At 39.8% G+C, this 17850-nt stretch overlaps 1 protein-coding gene across 6 annotated transcripts in view; it reads left to right on the forward strand.

Moving 5' to 3' along the window:
• Positions 1 to 13228, forward strand: part of SLC35G2 (solute carrier family 35 member G2) — a 32832-nt gene extending 19604 nt beyond the window's left edge. For all 6 annotated transcript variants that reach the window (XM_008532709.2, XM_008532710.2, XM_008532711.2 and 3 more), the window contains exon 2: positions 11785 to 13228. In XM_008532709.2, coding sequence (XP_008530931.1) covers positions 11803 to 13041 — 1239 coding nt within the window. In that variant the 5' untranslated portion in view covers positions 11785 to 11802 and the 3' untranslated portion in view covers positions 13042 to 13228. The remainder of the gene's footprint in view (positions 1 to 11784) is intronic.
• Positions 13229 to 17850: the final 4622 nt, after the last annotated feature.

Here is a 17850-nt window from a genome sequence, read left to right on the forward strand (position 1 = left end):
AAGGCAGGAAAAGACTATTCCATAAAGAAGAAATAGCATATGTAAAAACACAGAGACATGAAAGAGCGTGACATATTTAAAGAACTTCATGTAGTTTAGAATAGCCAGAACTTTTGTCCATGTGAAGGACAAGCAGATGAGGCTGTGATGGCTAATTTTATGTATCAACTTCGCTGGTCAAAGATTATTCTGGATGTTTCTGTGAGGGTGTTTTTGGATGAGATTTACATTTAAATCAGTGGATTTCAGTAAAGCAAATTGCCCTCCATAATGTGGGTGGGCCTCCTCCAATCAATTGAAGGCCTGAATAGAACAGAACACTGACATCCTCTGAGCAAGAGGGAATTCTGCCGTAGACGGCCTTTGGACTTGAACTGAAACATTAGCTCTTCTCTGGGTATCCAGCCTGCCACCCCGTCTGCAGATTTTGGACTTGCTAGCCTCCATAATCACATGAGCCAATTCCTTAAAATAAATCTCTTTCTATATATGTATATATACATCCTATTGATTCTTTTTCTCCGGATAACCTGGACTAATACAGAGGCTAAAGGCAGAGCATAGGGAGAATTCTTCTGAACATTTTTGTAGTTTGGATTATCAAGGGAAACTACAGGTTTTCAGTTACCTAAGATTACCATTGATTGAGCACTCATGCTAAGAGAGCAGACATGGATATCTGGGCCTCTAAGATCCTATAGAGATGTCAATTAGTCTTAACATCATTCCCCATTCTTTTCCATGTCTCCTTCTTCTTGGTTTTCAAATCCATTCCATTCCATCCAACAAACATTTATTGAGCGTCAGTATGTGCCAGGCACTGTGTTAGGGGCTGAAGATATAATGGTGAGAAAGTCTGCTATCGAGACGTGTACAGTCTGGTGGGAAAGGAAGAATATAAACAAATGAATGCAGGGATGGTGGGGCACAGAGAAGAGGGAGGCCAGGGAAGATTGTGCAGAAGAAGTAACACTTGAGCAAACCACTGATGTGAGCTCAACAGGTAGACAAGGGCAGACAGGGGGAGGACCAGTCATTCCAGGCAGATAGAATATAGTCATGCATCACGTAACAACACGGATACATTCTGAGAAGTGCATCGCTAGGTGATTTTGTAGTTGTGTGAACATGCTAGAGCATACTGAAAGGGAACAAAATTTTCCACCCCAAAATCTGTCTCTCTAACATGAGGATTATTTTAGGCTGATTATTTTTAAGACTCAGAAAGTTTTTCTTGTTACCTCCCCCTTAACAGCCTAAAAGAATTCAGATTTAAAAACCAGTCTCAGGAAGTGAGTTATCACCTTAGCACCACATGAACTAGGTGGTGGACAGAGAGGAATCTAGAAAAGCCTGTTTGTTGGGCTCTGATCTGTGTTCTTCTGTTTCTGTGTGGCCAAACACTTGTTTTCCAAACGTTTGCTCCTTTTCACCTACCTGTGAATTACCTTCCTTCCCATTGGAGTCCCTGACTCTCCCCACCCCCAACATCTTCTTTTGACTTTAGCTGAGGATAGCATTTAAGGTGAAGTTTTCAGTCATTTTGGTTACTCAGTTTTCCTGGGTTTGTCCTATGTATGCATGTTATTAAACTTTTGTTCGTTTTTCTCCTGTTAACTTGTCTCCTGTCAATTTAGTTCTTAGACCAGCCAGAAGAACCTAGAACAGGAGACGAAAATTGCTTCCTCGCTTAAGTACTTACACAAACCTAGATGGTCTAGCCTACTACATACTTAGGCTATATGGTACTAATCTTATGGGACCACTGTCATATATGCAGTCCATTGTTGACCAAAACATCATTATGTGGCACATGATTGTAATGTGAAAAAAGAACTAAAATTTATTGAGCACTTGCTAGGTGCCAGATACTAAGTGTTTTGTGTGTATTAACTGATTTAATATTCTTATTCTACCCTATGAGATAATATTATTATTACTGCAATTTTACAGAAGAGGAAATAGGCAAAGAGGTTAAGTAAGTTGCCCAAGGTCACATATTTAATAAGTTCTATAGCTAGGATTCAAATCCAGGCAGTCTGGCTTCAGTATCCACTTTTTTATTTTAAATTTCCAGCCCTGTGCACTCTGTCTTTCTTAGTTAGGTAGCAGCCCATAGATTTATTAAATCTTAAAGCCAGAAAGGCCCTTAGATCTGGTCAAGTGGTTCTCGCACAAGACAATTATACATTAGGATTACTGGGGAGGTTTTAAAAAATACCAATGCCTAGCATTGCTTCCCCTCTCCCTCAAAACACACTAGAGGAACCACTACTCCCGCCCCCCACCCCCGTTTTCTTTGTATTTTCAAAAATTGTGGTAAAGTATACGTCAAACAAACTTACCATTGTAACCACTTTTTTTTTTAAAAGATTGGCACCTGAGCTAACAACTGTTGCCAATCTTTCTTTCTCTCTTTTTTTTTTTTCTGCTTTATCTCTCCAAACTCCCCCATACATAGTTGTATATCTTAGTTGTGGGTCCTTCTAGTTGTGGTATGTGGGATGCCGCCTCAACGTGACCTGACGAGCAGTGCCATGTCCGCGCCCAGGATCCGAACCCTGGGCCGCCGCAGCGGAGTGTGCGAACTTAACCACTCAGCCACGGGGCTGGCCCCCATTGTAACCATTTTTAAGTATACAATTCAATGGCATTAATTACGTTCACAATGTTATGCAACCATCACCACTATTTATTTCCAAAACCTTTTCATTACACAAAACAGAAACTGTGTAATCGTTAAACATAACTACCATTCCCCCTGGTAAGTTACCCTCTAATCTATTTTCTGTTTTTATGAATTTGCCTATTCTAAATACCTCAGATAAATGGAATCATGCAATATTTGTTCTTTTGTAAGAACAAATTTGTAGCTTTGTTATTTCAGTTAGCAGAATATCTTCAAGGTTCGTCCATCTTGCAGTATGTATTGGAACTTTATTTCTTTTTATGACTGAATATTTGATTGTATGGATATACCACATTTTCTTTATCCGTTCATCTGTTTGGGCACTTAGGTTGTCCCCCTCCTCCACAAACACACAGTGGAGGAACCACTACTTTTTAAAACTTAACAGTATCGTATACAAAGAGAATAAAATGACAAAAGGAGGCAGAAGCTAAGTACCAAATGGCACAGGGAAAAGGCCCAGAGGAGTGAAAATGCGTACAGTTGAGTTTGGATGGCAGGAGGCCAGGTTTTAGGGTGGGATTCTCAGTGGTAGGAATAGTCACACAACTGAGGCTTTTCTCCTACTTTCCACACACATATTTTGTCATCACCACTATTTTCTGTCAGAGAACTTACAATTTCAAGAAAATGAAAATAGTTTCTTCTATTTTGAAAGCAGAATGTGATTCTGACAGTGATAATTCTTCATCGTTTAAGGCAATGAAATTAATATTTTTCCTGAGATTATTTGCATGAGTAAGTGGTAACCACTTCTGGGCTAGAATGTCAGACAGGGCTGTGTCTGTGGGGGACAGGAGTAAAGTGGAGAAGGGAAGGTGGGGAAAGAAGGAGCAGATTGGGAAGAGGAAAGAGTGAGAGAAGAGTAGGGAGGAGAGACTAATTTTGGGTACTATGTGACAAAGTTCTAGGCAAGACTGGAGTAAATTCTCTTCAACAAAAGAACCTACTGAGCTGCTCCACAGAGAGCGTGCTCTTCACATAGAGTGTGTTCAATAATATCTACTGAATTACTTTCCTAAAGTGACTACCTTCCTTTACCTCCTTTAAATTCTTTCAGTTCAAAGTGAGGTAGGCCATTAGCTTTCTCCAAATTTTTAGTTTTCCACCCTTCCTCTCTGCTCCCCGACTCCAAAACCTCCTGTTTCACTTCCTCTCAAAGCTGAGTTAACCCATGTTTAGTGCTTAGCATATTGTAAAAATGTAAATATCAATACATCTGGCTATTGATGGTATTGTTATTATTGTCTTCTTCCATCTTTCCTTCTGTTTTCACTGGATTTTAGAACCATTAATTTTGCCTTTCTTTATTCTACTTGTTTTCTCTTTCTTGCTTTTATCCTAATTCTTATTGTTTCCATTAGAGTGCTAAAAAAATGTTGCCATGATCTCTGGCTTAATCAAGGTCTCTGTCTTTTTAATCTCTTTCTGATAGCCCATTGCAAGGATGCTTTAATCTAAGTGTTACAAAAGGGGAAATGATTATGTGCCTTATTTTTTGTCTTCCTAAGAAAGATGTAGATGGACTGTTGTTTGTCAAGCAGTAATCTGCCATATGAGTGATGTTTTTATTGCAAGTTCTGCTATTACGTGTGTATATCTGTCCTATGTAATACAGCTAACTTAGAATGATTCTGTCCAGATTGCTCTGAAATTTGTTATATTTTTATGGAGATAACATTCAGTTGGTTTACCATAGGAGACTAGTAGCCTATGTCTCCTCTTTTATTTTTTTTCTGCTGTTGAATTTGCCAATGGTGGGTTCTTATATAATCTGAGTATTTGACTGAAGTCTTGTACAATTAACTTCTGCAGCCTCTCTTTTACATCTTCATAAAACTCTTCAGTTTCATGATTTGATTATAAACTTGATTCATTTTGATCATTTGGCACTTACAAGCAACATGAATATTATCACACCTTCTAAGAAGGGCAAACATTTAATTCCTCATGATAAATTCCTTGCTTCCTCAGTGTGCCCGATATAAGAAAGGGTGTGTCCTTTACCTTCTACTCTATTTCTCACTTATTATCATTATTCTTGTCTCTCAAACTCTACTTTATTAGTTTATTTAAGAACTAATTTTCTAGTTCTAGAGGTCGGAGCTTAGAAGCAGGTTCTTTTTCCTCTAAAGTAGTGGACCTTTACACAAAGATACAGACGAAAAATATTAATAAAGTACAAGCAAACTTAAATGCTGCCTCTAGCCCTCCTGATCCTCATGAGTTGCAGTGGGCAAGAGAGTGAAGAATCCCTATTCACACAGGGGTCTTAAGGGTTAGGCCATGGCTCAGCATGAGGATGGGTAGTAGCACTATGCAGACAGCCTTTGCGGCATCAGAATATGGGCCCCTTTTCATCAGTTTGGAGGGAGGAATGGCTTCCCTCAGCAGGTCTCAGGAGTTACAGTTAACAGCAGAGATCCTATGCATGTCCTGATGTTTCATGATATCCTGGAAAGATGGTTTTTGGGTTCTCCCTTTCAGGTGGCCAGTTAGATATACTCTTTTCATTTTCATTCAGGGACAAGACTATCCAAGCACATTGGGGGTAATAAGGCACCTCAGGCTAGGCTGCTCAGATATAAGCTAGCAACCTATCAGTTCTTTGTAAATACTTATTTAAAAGCCAATCTCATTCACAAGTGTCAGATATCACATCTGTGCCTACATTTAAACCACTACACTAAATCAAGTTGCACTAGCCAGCTTTATATCTAAGACTTTTTACCATTTTAGGGATCAGTTTGGTAACTAAAGAAACTGTTATTACCAAGTGGCATTTCTTAGGTACCTTAAGGGGATTATCCTAAGGATTTCTACCAAGACAGTAGAGATGTCAGTGTTAATTTTCTCAACCTTAGCAGAGAAGTGATCTTCGGCCTCGCGTTGTGGGTTGTAGCTTGGGAAACAGTGCCTCTTTTGGACGAAAATATTGGTTTCAGGCTTGGCACACTGAATTGTGCCCATTGTTCAAGCAGATATCAAACTATACATCCTTTTAACCCATTTGTGTCCAGCATTTCAGGTTGATATACTGGTAGCCAGGCAGGCTGGTCTTCTGTCCTACTGTTTCATATTCCTCTACTCAGCCAAGTTGCTTCACACAGCTGAAATGGACAGCTCTGCCTCCATGTAAATCCTGTCAGAGGACCTGGAGCCACGAGATTAGTTCACGCCCCTCGTCTCTGTGAGGAAGGAGAAGTCAAGTTCGCACCTTGGTCAGAACATTGAGCAGGTCGTAGAAAGTTGTGATCACTGAACTGCACAGTGATCTTGCATGGGAGAGAAATCAAAATACTAGAAGCGTGAAGTCATTAAAGAGACAAACTAATTTTGAAGCAAGTTGAGTCAAAAGACCCCAACAATTATCATCTAAAACTCGTTCTCTTAAAATAGACATAATTATTACTCTAGGTGGTGGCAGAGCCAGAACTCAAAACCAACATTTCTGACTCTTAAATTTCTTATCTCTAGAAAAAAATATTTTCCCCCTCTCCTCTTTACTTGACTAATTGCTACATATGCCTCAAGTCCCAATTCAGGCATCCTTTCCACCTGGAAACCTGCTAAGATTCCCTATATTTGGGCTAGATGCCTTTTATATGTACTCCAACAGTTCCCCATACTTCATGTGGTTGCCTGCATTATTAACTCAATAAAATATTAAAGTTGAACTTATTTGTTGTCTCTTCCACCTGTCTGTAAGCTCAGTGGTTTCAGGGACCATGCCTGTTTTATTTGTTGTCTTATTTATAGAGCCTAGCATGGTGCTGTGCATATGGTACCTCAATTAATATTTATTGAAATGCTCACATGTTAAAAGACTTCATGTGCAAAAATGTAAGAACTAGTCAGGATTCCAGGTTCCCTTCAAGAACTGCATTCATGAAGCCTGAAATTAAATGAAAACTAGAGAGACTGAGGAAGATTTTTATGTATCCGTTTAGTATAAGCTGGCTTTTGTATCAGTGGGTCATGATATAATATTAATGGTGTTGAGAAATACCTGGAATATATTTGTTATAGACTAAGCCATTGACAGAAATGAATAAAAATTGCACAGTGCAAATAACATTTTAAAGTATGCCGTTGGACTAAGATTAAATACACTAATGTGTGCCTGACAGGATACTGAATAAAACTTTCCTCTTCCCTCAAAATTAGCATCCAGGATCCCACAGTGGAGGACAAAATATCCTACTTTCAAAGGCAATCAATTAGGGCCAGATATAAGCGGCCTTCTACTTTAACTCTCACCAAAACCATCCTTCTTTTCTACTCCTTAGAATACGAGGGAGGGCAGTGGGTGTTCCAGTTATCTATTGAAGATAACAAATCACTCCAAACCTTAGTGGCTTAAAACAAAAACAATCATTTTATTATCTATCCTGGTTTCTGTAGATCAGGAACTTGGAAAGGACTTGTTGGGGCTGACTCAGGGTCTCTTATATACTTGAAGTCGGATGGTTGGCTGGAGTTGGAACAGCAGGGACTGGAGCAGTTAGGGGCTGCCCTGGTATCTTTCTCTCTTCGTGTAGTCTCAGGGCTCTCCATTTGGTTTCTCTACCTGGGCTGATTTGAGCTTCCTCACAGCATGGCGGCCTCAGAGCAGTCAAACTGCTTACCTGGTGGCTCAGAGCTCCAAGCACAAGTGTGGCAGCTAGGAAGGCATAGCTGTATCACCTTTTATGACCTAGCATCAGAAGTCACAATATGTCACTTCTGCCATACTCTATTGGCTGAAACAGCCACAAAAGCCTGCCTACTTTTAATGGGAGGAGAGATTCTATTAAATATTAGAGACCCTAACTCTCTATTTAATAATGTCAAATTCACATTAAAAAAAACAAATATGTAGTATGGGAGATACTAGATTAGTGGCTCTCTTTGGAAAATACAATTTGTCACCAGGCTCATATTATCTGTTATGGACCTTTGGTCTAAGCAGAATGTTGTGCTTTTTCCTAATGGGGGAGGAGAGGAGGAAGTTCTCCTTAAAAGCTGATTGAGGGTGAAGGTTACCAGATCATTAGTTGCAACAGGTGCGCCTTCTCATCCCCTTGTTGGAAATCAGCTTAGATAGTACATTTTAATTTGTCCTTTGCTTATTTGAGCAAAGAGAAATAAAATTGGAGAGAATAAGGCCACAGTGAGTGGCCTGTACACTTGTTGGAGTGGTAAGGATATGTGAATTTCCTGGGGTGAAGTGAATACTATTGGTGCCTGCCCAAGACAGCTGCCCACCAGGCAAGAGGACCAAGTAGCAAAAATTTGTGAGCATAAACCCTAGGGCAGGAAGCTCTCCCATATCAGAGATTTGTGCCCTGGGGAGGCCCTACAGCATTTACCCAAGATAGCCTGCATTCGGATGCCTGCTGCCTAGACAGTGGCAGTGGCTTATCAGAGTTAACAGAGAAACAAAGACAACAATCAAAGAGAGAATTCTAACATGTATTAGAGTCAGGGTTCAGCCTGAGACAAAGAATCAGTAGGATTTATTACAAGGAATTGGCTAATGCAATTATGGGGGCTGGATAAGCAAGTCTGAAGTCTGAAGGGCAGGCAATCAGGAAGAGATCAAGAGCATGTTGGAACCCCACGAGCAGCGGTTGAAGCTTGTTGTTCACAGGCAGTAAGGAAAGGAAGATCAGGATGGAACTCCAAGGGCATGAACTATTCGGAATCTCTGAGCTCAAGGAAAGCCTAAGCTCTCTTTTTTTGAGGAAGATTAGCCCTGAGCTAACTATTGCCAATCCTCCTTTTTTTGCTGAGGAAGACTGGCCCAGAGCTAACATCAATGCCCATCTTCCTTTACTTTATACGTTGGATGCCTACCACAGCATGGCTTTTGCCAAGTGGTGCCATGTCCGCACCTGGGATCCAAACCGGCAAACCCTGGGCCGCCAAGAAGCGGAACATGCAAACTTAACTGCTGCACCACCTGGCCAGCCCCAGTAAGCCCTCTTTTAAAGGGCTCACCTGATTAGGTCAGGCCCATCCCAGATAGTTTTTCTTTTGATTAAAGTCAATTGATTAGGGACTTTGATCACATCTGCAAAGTACCTTCACAGCAGCACCTAAATTAGTGTTTGGTTAGATAACTGGGGAATGTAGTTCAGCCTAGCCAACTTTATACATCAAAAAGCCATCACATTACAGCAGCCAATATATGAAACATGTCCCTTTCCTTTCCTTTCCTCCCTGTGACAATAAGCTAGGGGAGCTAGAACCTCGAAGAGGAGGATGGAGGAGGCATCCCAGAGGCAGACCATATTGCCCTTCTATGGACTCCAAAGGGAGGGAATGGGAGAAGGAGTAAAATAGCAGACCACATTGTGTCTCTATTCATGCCCCTTGAGCTACAAATATGGCCTACAGTGGAGGAGGGGAAAGCTTTGAATAGATATGCGATGAAGTTTTAACAGTGAACAGCAAGTGGGAAGTTATGGGATCTAACTGCGATGTCATTAAGATACTTGCTGACTAGCAAGGAAAGGAGATTTAACATAGCAAATTTGGGTACAATGACTGGAGACAAGCTCCACTGAATTGAGACAACTGAATAAGAAAATTGTTAGATTACAAGTATTAGAAGAACTACTGCAGATGTTAAACAAGGAAGAAAAAAATAAGCTGCTAGAGTGGTCAGGGAAGGCTTGTTTCCGAAAGGCAGAATTTGGACTGGACCTTCTTAAAAGATAAGCAGTGTTTAGAAAGTTGGAGCAGAGGGGAAACTAATGAGAATAAAGGCTTAGAGAAGTGATTTGTACATGTGGGGAGTGAGGACAGGGAGGACACTGAACTGATCACAGCAAAGTATGTGAATTAAGGAGCCAGGTGTTGATAGAGGCTGGACAAAGCAGTCTTGAGAGCCAGGCAGGGGAGTTGAGATTCACTGAGGTAGTCAGTAGGAAATCACTGTAGGTTCTTAAATGAGGAAAGCTTGAGGGAAATTTTTTGTTTTGAATCTTTAAAAGAAGATTAATATGACAGTGGTATAATATAGATGGGTTTTAGTGGAGAAGGACTGGGATTCAAGGGGGCTGGTTAGGATGCTGTTGCAATATTCTAGGTAGGAATTCATGATAACCTGATCCAGAATCACAAAGGTAAAATGGAATTGGAGGAGAAAGGAAAAGACAAAAACAATGAGATTGATGACCAAATGGAAGTGTGACAGCAGAAAGGATAATTCAGAGCATTCCTTGGTTTCTAACTTGGGGAACTGGAAAAATGGTGATATTGCAAACATAAATGAGGAAGTTAGGCAAGAAAAATCTATTTGGGAGACCAAAGTGATTAAGTCAGTTTGGGATTATTGAACCTGAAGTCTTGATTTGAAGTGGAAATGTCCTGATAAAAATTGGAAAAAAAGAACATCCAATTAGCCTGATAGCAATATACAGGATGGACTGCAAGTGGGAGGTCCAGGCTAAGAAACTAAAGGGCTTGGAGGCACAGGTGGTGTTTTTTCAAATGACTTCTTCCAACTGAAGGTGGTGTTTAGAAGAGAAAGGAGTAAATAGGAACGGAACAGTTGGCTACCCAGATGGTGTCAAAGAACAAAATAGGATTTGATTTCTGGACCATGGTTTAAGATCCTGGAACTGATGAGTTTTTGGCAAGGAACAGGGCGTATGTCATGAAGACAAAAAAAAACAAAAGGTTTCTTTTCTTTTTCTTAGGAGGAAGAAGAGGAATCATTAGGAAGGAAACAGGAAATTGTTCATTGAAAGAGAGAGAGAAAGAACAAAAGAGAACTGAGGGAATAAATACAGGTCTCAAAGAAAGAGTAACATTGTGGAAGATACTCAGTATTTCAAGAGTAAATTGTAGGCGAAAGGAAGCTGAATTTATTAACATTTCGTGAGGGTTTACTATATGCCAGCACTGTGGCAAATTCTTTATATGCATTATCTCATTTAATCCTTACAACAAGCTTAAGTTTTTTCCCACTCAACAATATGTCATGGACATTTTTCCATGTCAATAAAGTTCTGCATTGTTGTTTTTAATGGATGCATAGCATAATATTTCATTGTAAGAAGGGTAATTGTAGTAAGCTACCATGAACTCTCCTATTCATACATTTTTTCCACACTTTTTTGTATGCTCTCTTAAATTAACAGATGAACATTTTGTTTTAGTTTATAATTTAATTTTTTGAACAATATTGTGATTCAAAAATAAAAATCTAAATAAGTATACAATAAAAAGGCTTTCTTCGATTCTTGTTCCCTGTCTCACCCCAACAATTATTAGTTTCCTTTGTATTGTTCCATAATTTCTTTATGTTATATAATCAAATATAAATACATATTCTTAATTTTTCCTTTTTTTTTTTACACATAAGGTAAAAAGCATCTTGTGATCATCTCTTTAGGGTAAAATCTTAGAAGTAGTATTGGTGAATTAGAGAGTAACTTCAGTTAAAATCTTAATACATATTGCCCAATTGCTCATCAGTAAGGTTGTACACACCAATGCATGAATGTCACTAAATCCATTTTATTTATTTTCTAATTTCAGTGTATCTATATATCTGAAAAACGTATGGGGATCCCAGAATAAATGCTTAAAAAATCACTATAATTTGTAATATAAGGCTAATTCTGGTATTATACAGAAGTGATTATGCAAAAGACTTTGGACATGCATTTATAATTTATAGTATAGACAAATGGACACAATGAGAAGGAAAGATTTGGTTTAAGCTGTTATTTATTTTTCTGTGTTTTTTTAATTGCATTGGCAGAGAGACAGGTAGGAATGAAGAGATGGAAAAATATCAGAAGGCTGTGATGTAAAGTTAGGAATTAGAGCTGAGTGAGACAAAGAATAAGTAGAGTGAGGAATAGGAGCAGACTTAAGATGAGAGTGAAAAAAGGGTAGACAATTTCATTGGACCTCATACACCAGATAAGGTGTATTGCCAGATCCTCTCTTCCTATTACTTTTTTTAAAACTTTTTTTTAAACTTTTTTGGTCCAATCTTACTTTATATTATTGAATTGGTGCATATAATAGAAATTAAAATTAAATTTCAACTGAATGAATATGTATGTTTGTCTTTTTTTCCTCTTCTTAAATAGAATTGATTATCTGAAGAAATGGATACTTCTCCCTCCAAAAAATATCCAGTGAAAAAACGGGTGAAAATACATCCCAAAACAGTGATGGTGAAATATACTTCTCATTACCCTCAGCCTGGGGATGATGGATATGAGGAAATCAATGAAGACTATGGAAATTTTATGGAAGAAAATCCAAAGAAAGGCCTGCTGAGTGAAATGAAAAGAAAAGGAAGAACTTTCTTTGGAACCATGGACACCCGACCTCCACCGACAGAAGACCCAATGAGCAGTGAGATTGGGCAATTCCAGAATTTTGCAGAAAAAAATATTTTTCAATCCAGAAAAATGTGGATAGTGCTGTTTGGGTCTGCTTTGGCTCATGGATGTGTAGCTCTTATCACGAGGCTTGTTTCTGATCGTTCTAAAGTTCCATCTCTAGAACTGATTTTTATCCGCTCTGTCTTGCAGGTCTTATCTGTGTTAGTTGTGTGTTACTACCAGGAGGCCCCTTTTGGACCCAGTGGATACAGATTACGACTCTTCTTTTATGGTGTATGCAATGTCATCTCTATCACCTGTGCTTATACATCATTTTCAATAGTTCCTCCAAGCAATGGGACCACTATGTGGAGAGCCACAACCACAGTCTTTAGTGCCATTTTGGCTTTTTTACTTGTAGATGAGAAAATGGCTTATGTTGACATGGCTACAGTTGTTTGCAGCATCTTAGGTGTTTGTCTTGTCATGATCCCTAACATTGTTGATGAAGACAATTCTTTGTTAAATGCCTGGAAAGAAGCCTTTGGGTACACTATGACCGTCATGGCTGGACTGACCACTGCTCTTTCCATGATAGTTTATAGATCCATTAAGGAGAAGATCAGCATGTGGACTGCACTGTTTACCTTTGGTTGGACTGGGACAGTCTGGGGAGTATCTACTATGTTCATTCTTCAGGAACCCATCATCCCATTAGATGGAGAAACCTGGAGTTATCTCATTGCTATATGTGTCTGTTCTACTGCAGCATTCCTAGGAGTTTATTATGCTTTGGACAAATTCCATCCAGCTTTGGTTAGCACAGTACAACATCTGGAGATTGTGGTAGCTATGGTCTTGCAGCTTCTAGTGTTACACATATTTCCTAGTGTCTATGATGTCTTTGGAGGGGTAATCATTATGATTAGTGTTTTTGTCCTTGCTGGCTATAAACTTTACTGGAGGAATTTAAGGAGGCAGGATTATCAGGAAATACTAGATTCTCCCATTAAATGAATACCTGATTATTATCTTGTTAACGTTATTAATAGGTACACTGCCATTTTAATGTTTACCTATAAATGTCTTTTGTGTTGTATAATTGACAGAGTGCTACATAATATATAATTAATATATGCAGATGTAGAAAAATTTATTCTAGTCTAATATATTCAAAGACAAATATTAAATATGTGAAATATTATGAACCTGGTGTCTTTAATGTTATTAACAAAAAGTAATTATGGTAGAAGGAGAATGTTAACTTTCATCACTAAAGAACATAAGACTTGTTCATGACCAATGTTCTACAAATGTTCAACAAAAACCCTTCAATATTAAAAAATCTTCATTTGTGAAAAGTTCACTGTAAGTTTATAGGCTAAATACCAACCCCTGTTTTGTCGTCTACTTGTGTTAGAAAACTAGACATGATTGGGTTGGATAAGGGAGCTTAAGTTGAGGCAAGAAAAAGGGAACAAAGGAACGGAGATGGTTTTTCAGTGACAATGGTAGTGGTTCTACCTGAGAATAGGAAATTGGTCTTCTCCTTTCTATGGCCACATTAGACAATGCATAGGAATAGGAAAACCGGATTCTTGCCAGCTGTACTTAGTCTATGCCATTTTGTGTCTGACAGTGGGAGACCTAATGTTGGGGCAGGGTCTACTTATCCTCATTTATACAGATCTCTTCCAAAACTGCCCTTGTTTATGATTTTGTAGCAAGTACAAATGTGAACTGCAGTAAGGTACTCCCTACCCCTGAAAAAGAGACCAGCAGTAATCATAGTATAGCAGAAAACTGATAACAACTTGGTGTCCTGAAATTCTTTACAAAAGGGCCTAAAAATCTGTAAAAGCATATAAGGTGGCATTCATTTGGGCAATTTTTACTAATTTAGCATAAACAAATGTTGATATGGTATTGGTTATTAAACAATTGTTATTGTTATTGAGCTATCTTAGCTCCAGATTCACCCTTTACTTTCCTCTGTGATGCTATGGCTCAGACCCTGCAAACTACATTTTTCCTATGCCAGCTGGTGTCTCACTAGGTTCCACCAATAAAGGGTGTTAGAGGGAGATGAAGACAGGAGAAGGGGAGAGAGGACTTCCTCCCTTCTGTTTGCTCGCAGTCTCTGTCATTGTTACCCCAACAATACGCAACAGCCCTTTGCTCCAGCAGCAGCAATCAATCTCAGCCTTGAGCTTCTTTTGGCACTCCTCCACCTCCCAAACCAGCCTCATCATATCCCTCCCAGTAGTAGTAGGACCAGTTGGAAGCAGCCTCTTAGGCATCTGAGCTGCAGCTCAGCTGGGTCATTCTGCTGAGCTTCTGAGACCTGATAGTCCAGCTTCGATTCTTCTTTGTCACTAGCCCTAGGGGCGGCAGCTGCTCTCTACAGTTATCACCTCTGGGCTACTTCACTGTTCCCTTTTTGCTTTTTTAGTCCATCAATACCCAATACTAAATTCTCCCTGTTGTAATATCTTGTGATTTCTGTTTTCTTGACTATTATGTCTCCAAACCTTCCCCAAAGAAACCCCCAGTCATTAGTAGGGTGTCTGTGCTTTTGTGAAAATATTAACCTTCAGATTTCCCAGGAATTACTAGACACTGGCTCTTGATAGAAATTATCCAGATTGAAGCACAGAAAGAAAAAGGTTTGAAAAAAAATGAACACACCCTGGAATGACCTGTACTAAGGCCTAAGAAGTGTAGCTGAAGTGTAAGTGTCATTTCAAAAGAAGAGAGAGAGAATGGGGCAGAAAAGAGTATTTGAAGAAATATCTGCTAAAAGTTTTCCAAATTTGATAAGAGGAAACAACAATAGCAATCCAAAAATCTAGGGAAATAAGTGAACCCAAGCAGGATAAATGCACAGAAAACTACACCTAGAAACAGTGTAACTGCTGATGAAGACAAAGAAACAAAATCTTAAAAGCAGCCAGAGAAAAATATATATGACATACAGGAAAACAGTGATAAGAATTACAGCTGGCTTGTCATCAGAAACAACGGAGGCCAGAAAACAACAGAATGACATTTTAAAGTGCTGCAAGAAAACCCTTTGATGGTTTCTCATTGCCTGTAGGATAAAGTCTAAGGTCCTTAACTTCCACAACCCACTATTGCTCACATTTCTAATCATCTGTGCCGGCAATACTCCACCGTTGCTTAATACCTTTTTTACGCAGGCCTCTCTATGTGGAAAGCCCTTCTCTTCTTTGCCTATTCAATTCTCTGACTAGCCTGACCACACAACTCCCCTCCCACTGTGGCTTAACTTCCCCTGTGTGTATCTATTGCTGTATTTACTACATTAATAATAAGTGTCTGTTTAAATCTCATTCTCTGACACTAGATTGAGCTCCTTTAAGATGGATCTTTAGATCTGTAGTACCTATTGTAGCGCTTATTACAAAGTAGACTCTTAATAAATTTTTGTTGAATTAATTCCCAGAAAAGTATAACAATACTCAATCCAGAAATTAAATTTAGTTACCAGGGTCCACTAATTTCTAGACATCATAGTCAAGCCTGTGATTAGTTACTTCTTGCTGTTTAGTAGGTAGGGCTTTTTTTTTTGTCCTAAACAGTCCTGTCTGACAGTGATGCTAAACCAGATCATTCTCTCTAATAATTTCTAACTAACATAAGTTTCTAACTAACATAAGTTAGAAATGATACCATAAGCTATCAGTAGTTTCCTGGGAAAGGCCTTTAGACGTGGAGGCTCATTTTTCCCTTCCTTGTCTTCCTAAATCTTTTCCTTTGGGATTAATGAAGTGAGCCACCTGCATGTTTTCATCCTAGACAGATTAGCTACCCATATCTGAAGCCCCATTTCCAGTCCATAGGTCATAAGTTTCGACCTAAATTTTGTTGTTGCCTGATTCTGGCTAGTCCCTGGTCCACTCAGCACTAATTAGGAGCGGTGATTCCCGTTTTTGGTTTGGGTTCCGCAAAAAAGAGAGGAAGAAGCAGCCTCGTGGATGTTTGTGTTCGAAAGTTGGGGAGACAGAGTGTATGAAAGGAAGTGTCTGGGAAAACTCCCACCTCATAAGGACATGGTCTCCATTCCTTTTAAGTACACTATACTGCAATTTCATACATGACCTTCTGCCTGTCTATCCTTCCACCCAATGCTTCCTCTTTCATTGCTGTTTCCTTATTTTTCTTCTTCAACTCCTTCTCTTTTCCATATATTGAATTTTTCTTTTTTTAAAGAGTTCCTGCTAAGAATGGGTGATGAGGCAACTTAAAGAAGGAAAACTAAAAGGAAGTTACATGTTTACAGACAACTGAAACCCTTTTATGAAAAAGCTCTCTCCCTTACTTCTATTGCTTAAATAGGTGGTACACAGTAGTCAAAAGATCTGGATTAAAATCTTGTGAAGAGTCTGTTTAGATCATTGACCCATTCAAATACATATTCCCTTGCAAAATAAAATCTAAACTTATGACTTCAGCATATTTTTTTCTGGGTTTATTTTCCCCACTGAAGATGGTGGTATAAGCTACTTGATGGCAAGGACTACTTTACCTGTTGTATTCGTATTCAGACCCCCGTCCCCATCACATGTTAAATATGTAACTAGAATTGAGCCAGGTTTTGCTAACAGTTTGCTGTGTGATTTTTGGAGAAATACTTTTAACCTCTGTACAACGGTTTCTCCAGCTTCAAAAATGAATATAATAATATCTCAATCCATAAACTTTATAAGATCTGTCAACAAATAAAACTATTGTATTAGTCAGCTCGAGCTGCCATAACAAAATTCCACTGGCTTAAACAGCAGGAATTTAATTTCTCACAGTTCTGGAGGCTGGAAGTCCCACATCAGGGTGCCAGCACAGTCAGTTTCTGGTGAGAACTCTCTTCCTAGCTTGCACCTGGTGGCCTGCTCACTGTGTCCTCTCATGGGAGACATCTCCAAATACAGTCACACTGGGCTTTAGGGCTTTAACATGAATTTTGGGAGGGGTCACCATTCAGTCCATAGCAACCATGATAAAATATGCAAAGGTATTTAGACCCTTAGAATAAATTCAAAACTCATTATTCACTTTGGATGCTAATGATGGAATGTAGCCATGCTGTGGCTCAGAGTTTCACGGTCTACCTGCCCCAGCCAGCTTGAGGCCAGGAAGGGGCCAGAGGTGATTTGTGCTTGACCTTATGATCCTCTATGTGGCAAGCAAACCACGTAATCTATCAGCCCTCAAATGAATAACTGAAGTTAAATGCAGAAAAGCGTGAACTCCTGGAACTTACAGTCAGGGCCAGGATTAAAGGAGGGAAAGGAAAATGTATGAACGCCTGAGACAATGCCTACTGACCATCTGTCCCGTGCGAGGCACTGGGGAAAGGCCGAATGACATGGCTCCTGACTTAGTGGAGTTCACGGTCCAGGCAGGGATACGGACCAACTATTTCAACAGCCTGGATGGGGAAAATACCTGTGTTCCCTGAGAGGCTCCCTAAGGAGGCCACGCCTCGGCTGAGCCACGGAGGGATGAGGCAGGCGCGGGGCCGCGGCACTGGCGTGGGACCACCGACTGCCGCAGCCCCGCAGGGGGCTGGGGCTGGGCCACCAAGAGCGGGCAGACCTGCTGGCACCGACGGTCAGTGTCCTCCTCACAGCAGGACCACCGCAGACCAGACTGGAAACTCCCTACGCAGCAGGCCACTTCGAAGGCTCGCAGGCTGTTTATTTCGGTTTGTGGCTCAAATGAGGCACACGTCTTACATTTTTCTCTCAGGTCCCCATTTCCAGGCCTTTTGCTTTTTCACTCTCTGCCCCTGACAACCTTCATCTG

The sequence above is a fragment of the Equus przewalskii genome, chromosome 15, assembly GCF_037783145.1.
Source record: "Equus przewalskii isolate Varuska chromosome 15, EquPr2, whole genome shotgun sequence".
Taxonomy (NCBI): Eukaryota; Metazoa; Chordata; class Mammalia; order Perissodactyla; family Equidae; genus Equus; species Equus przewalskii.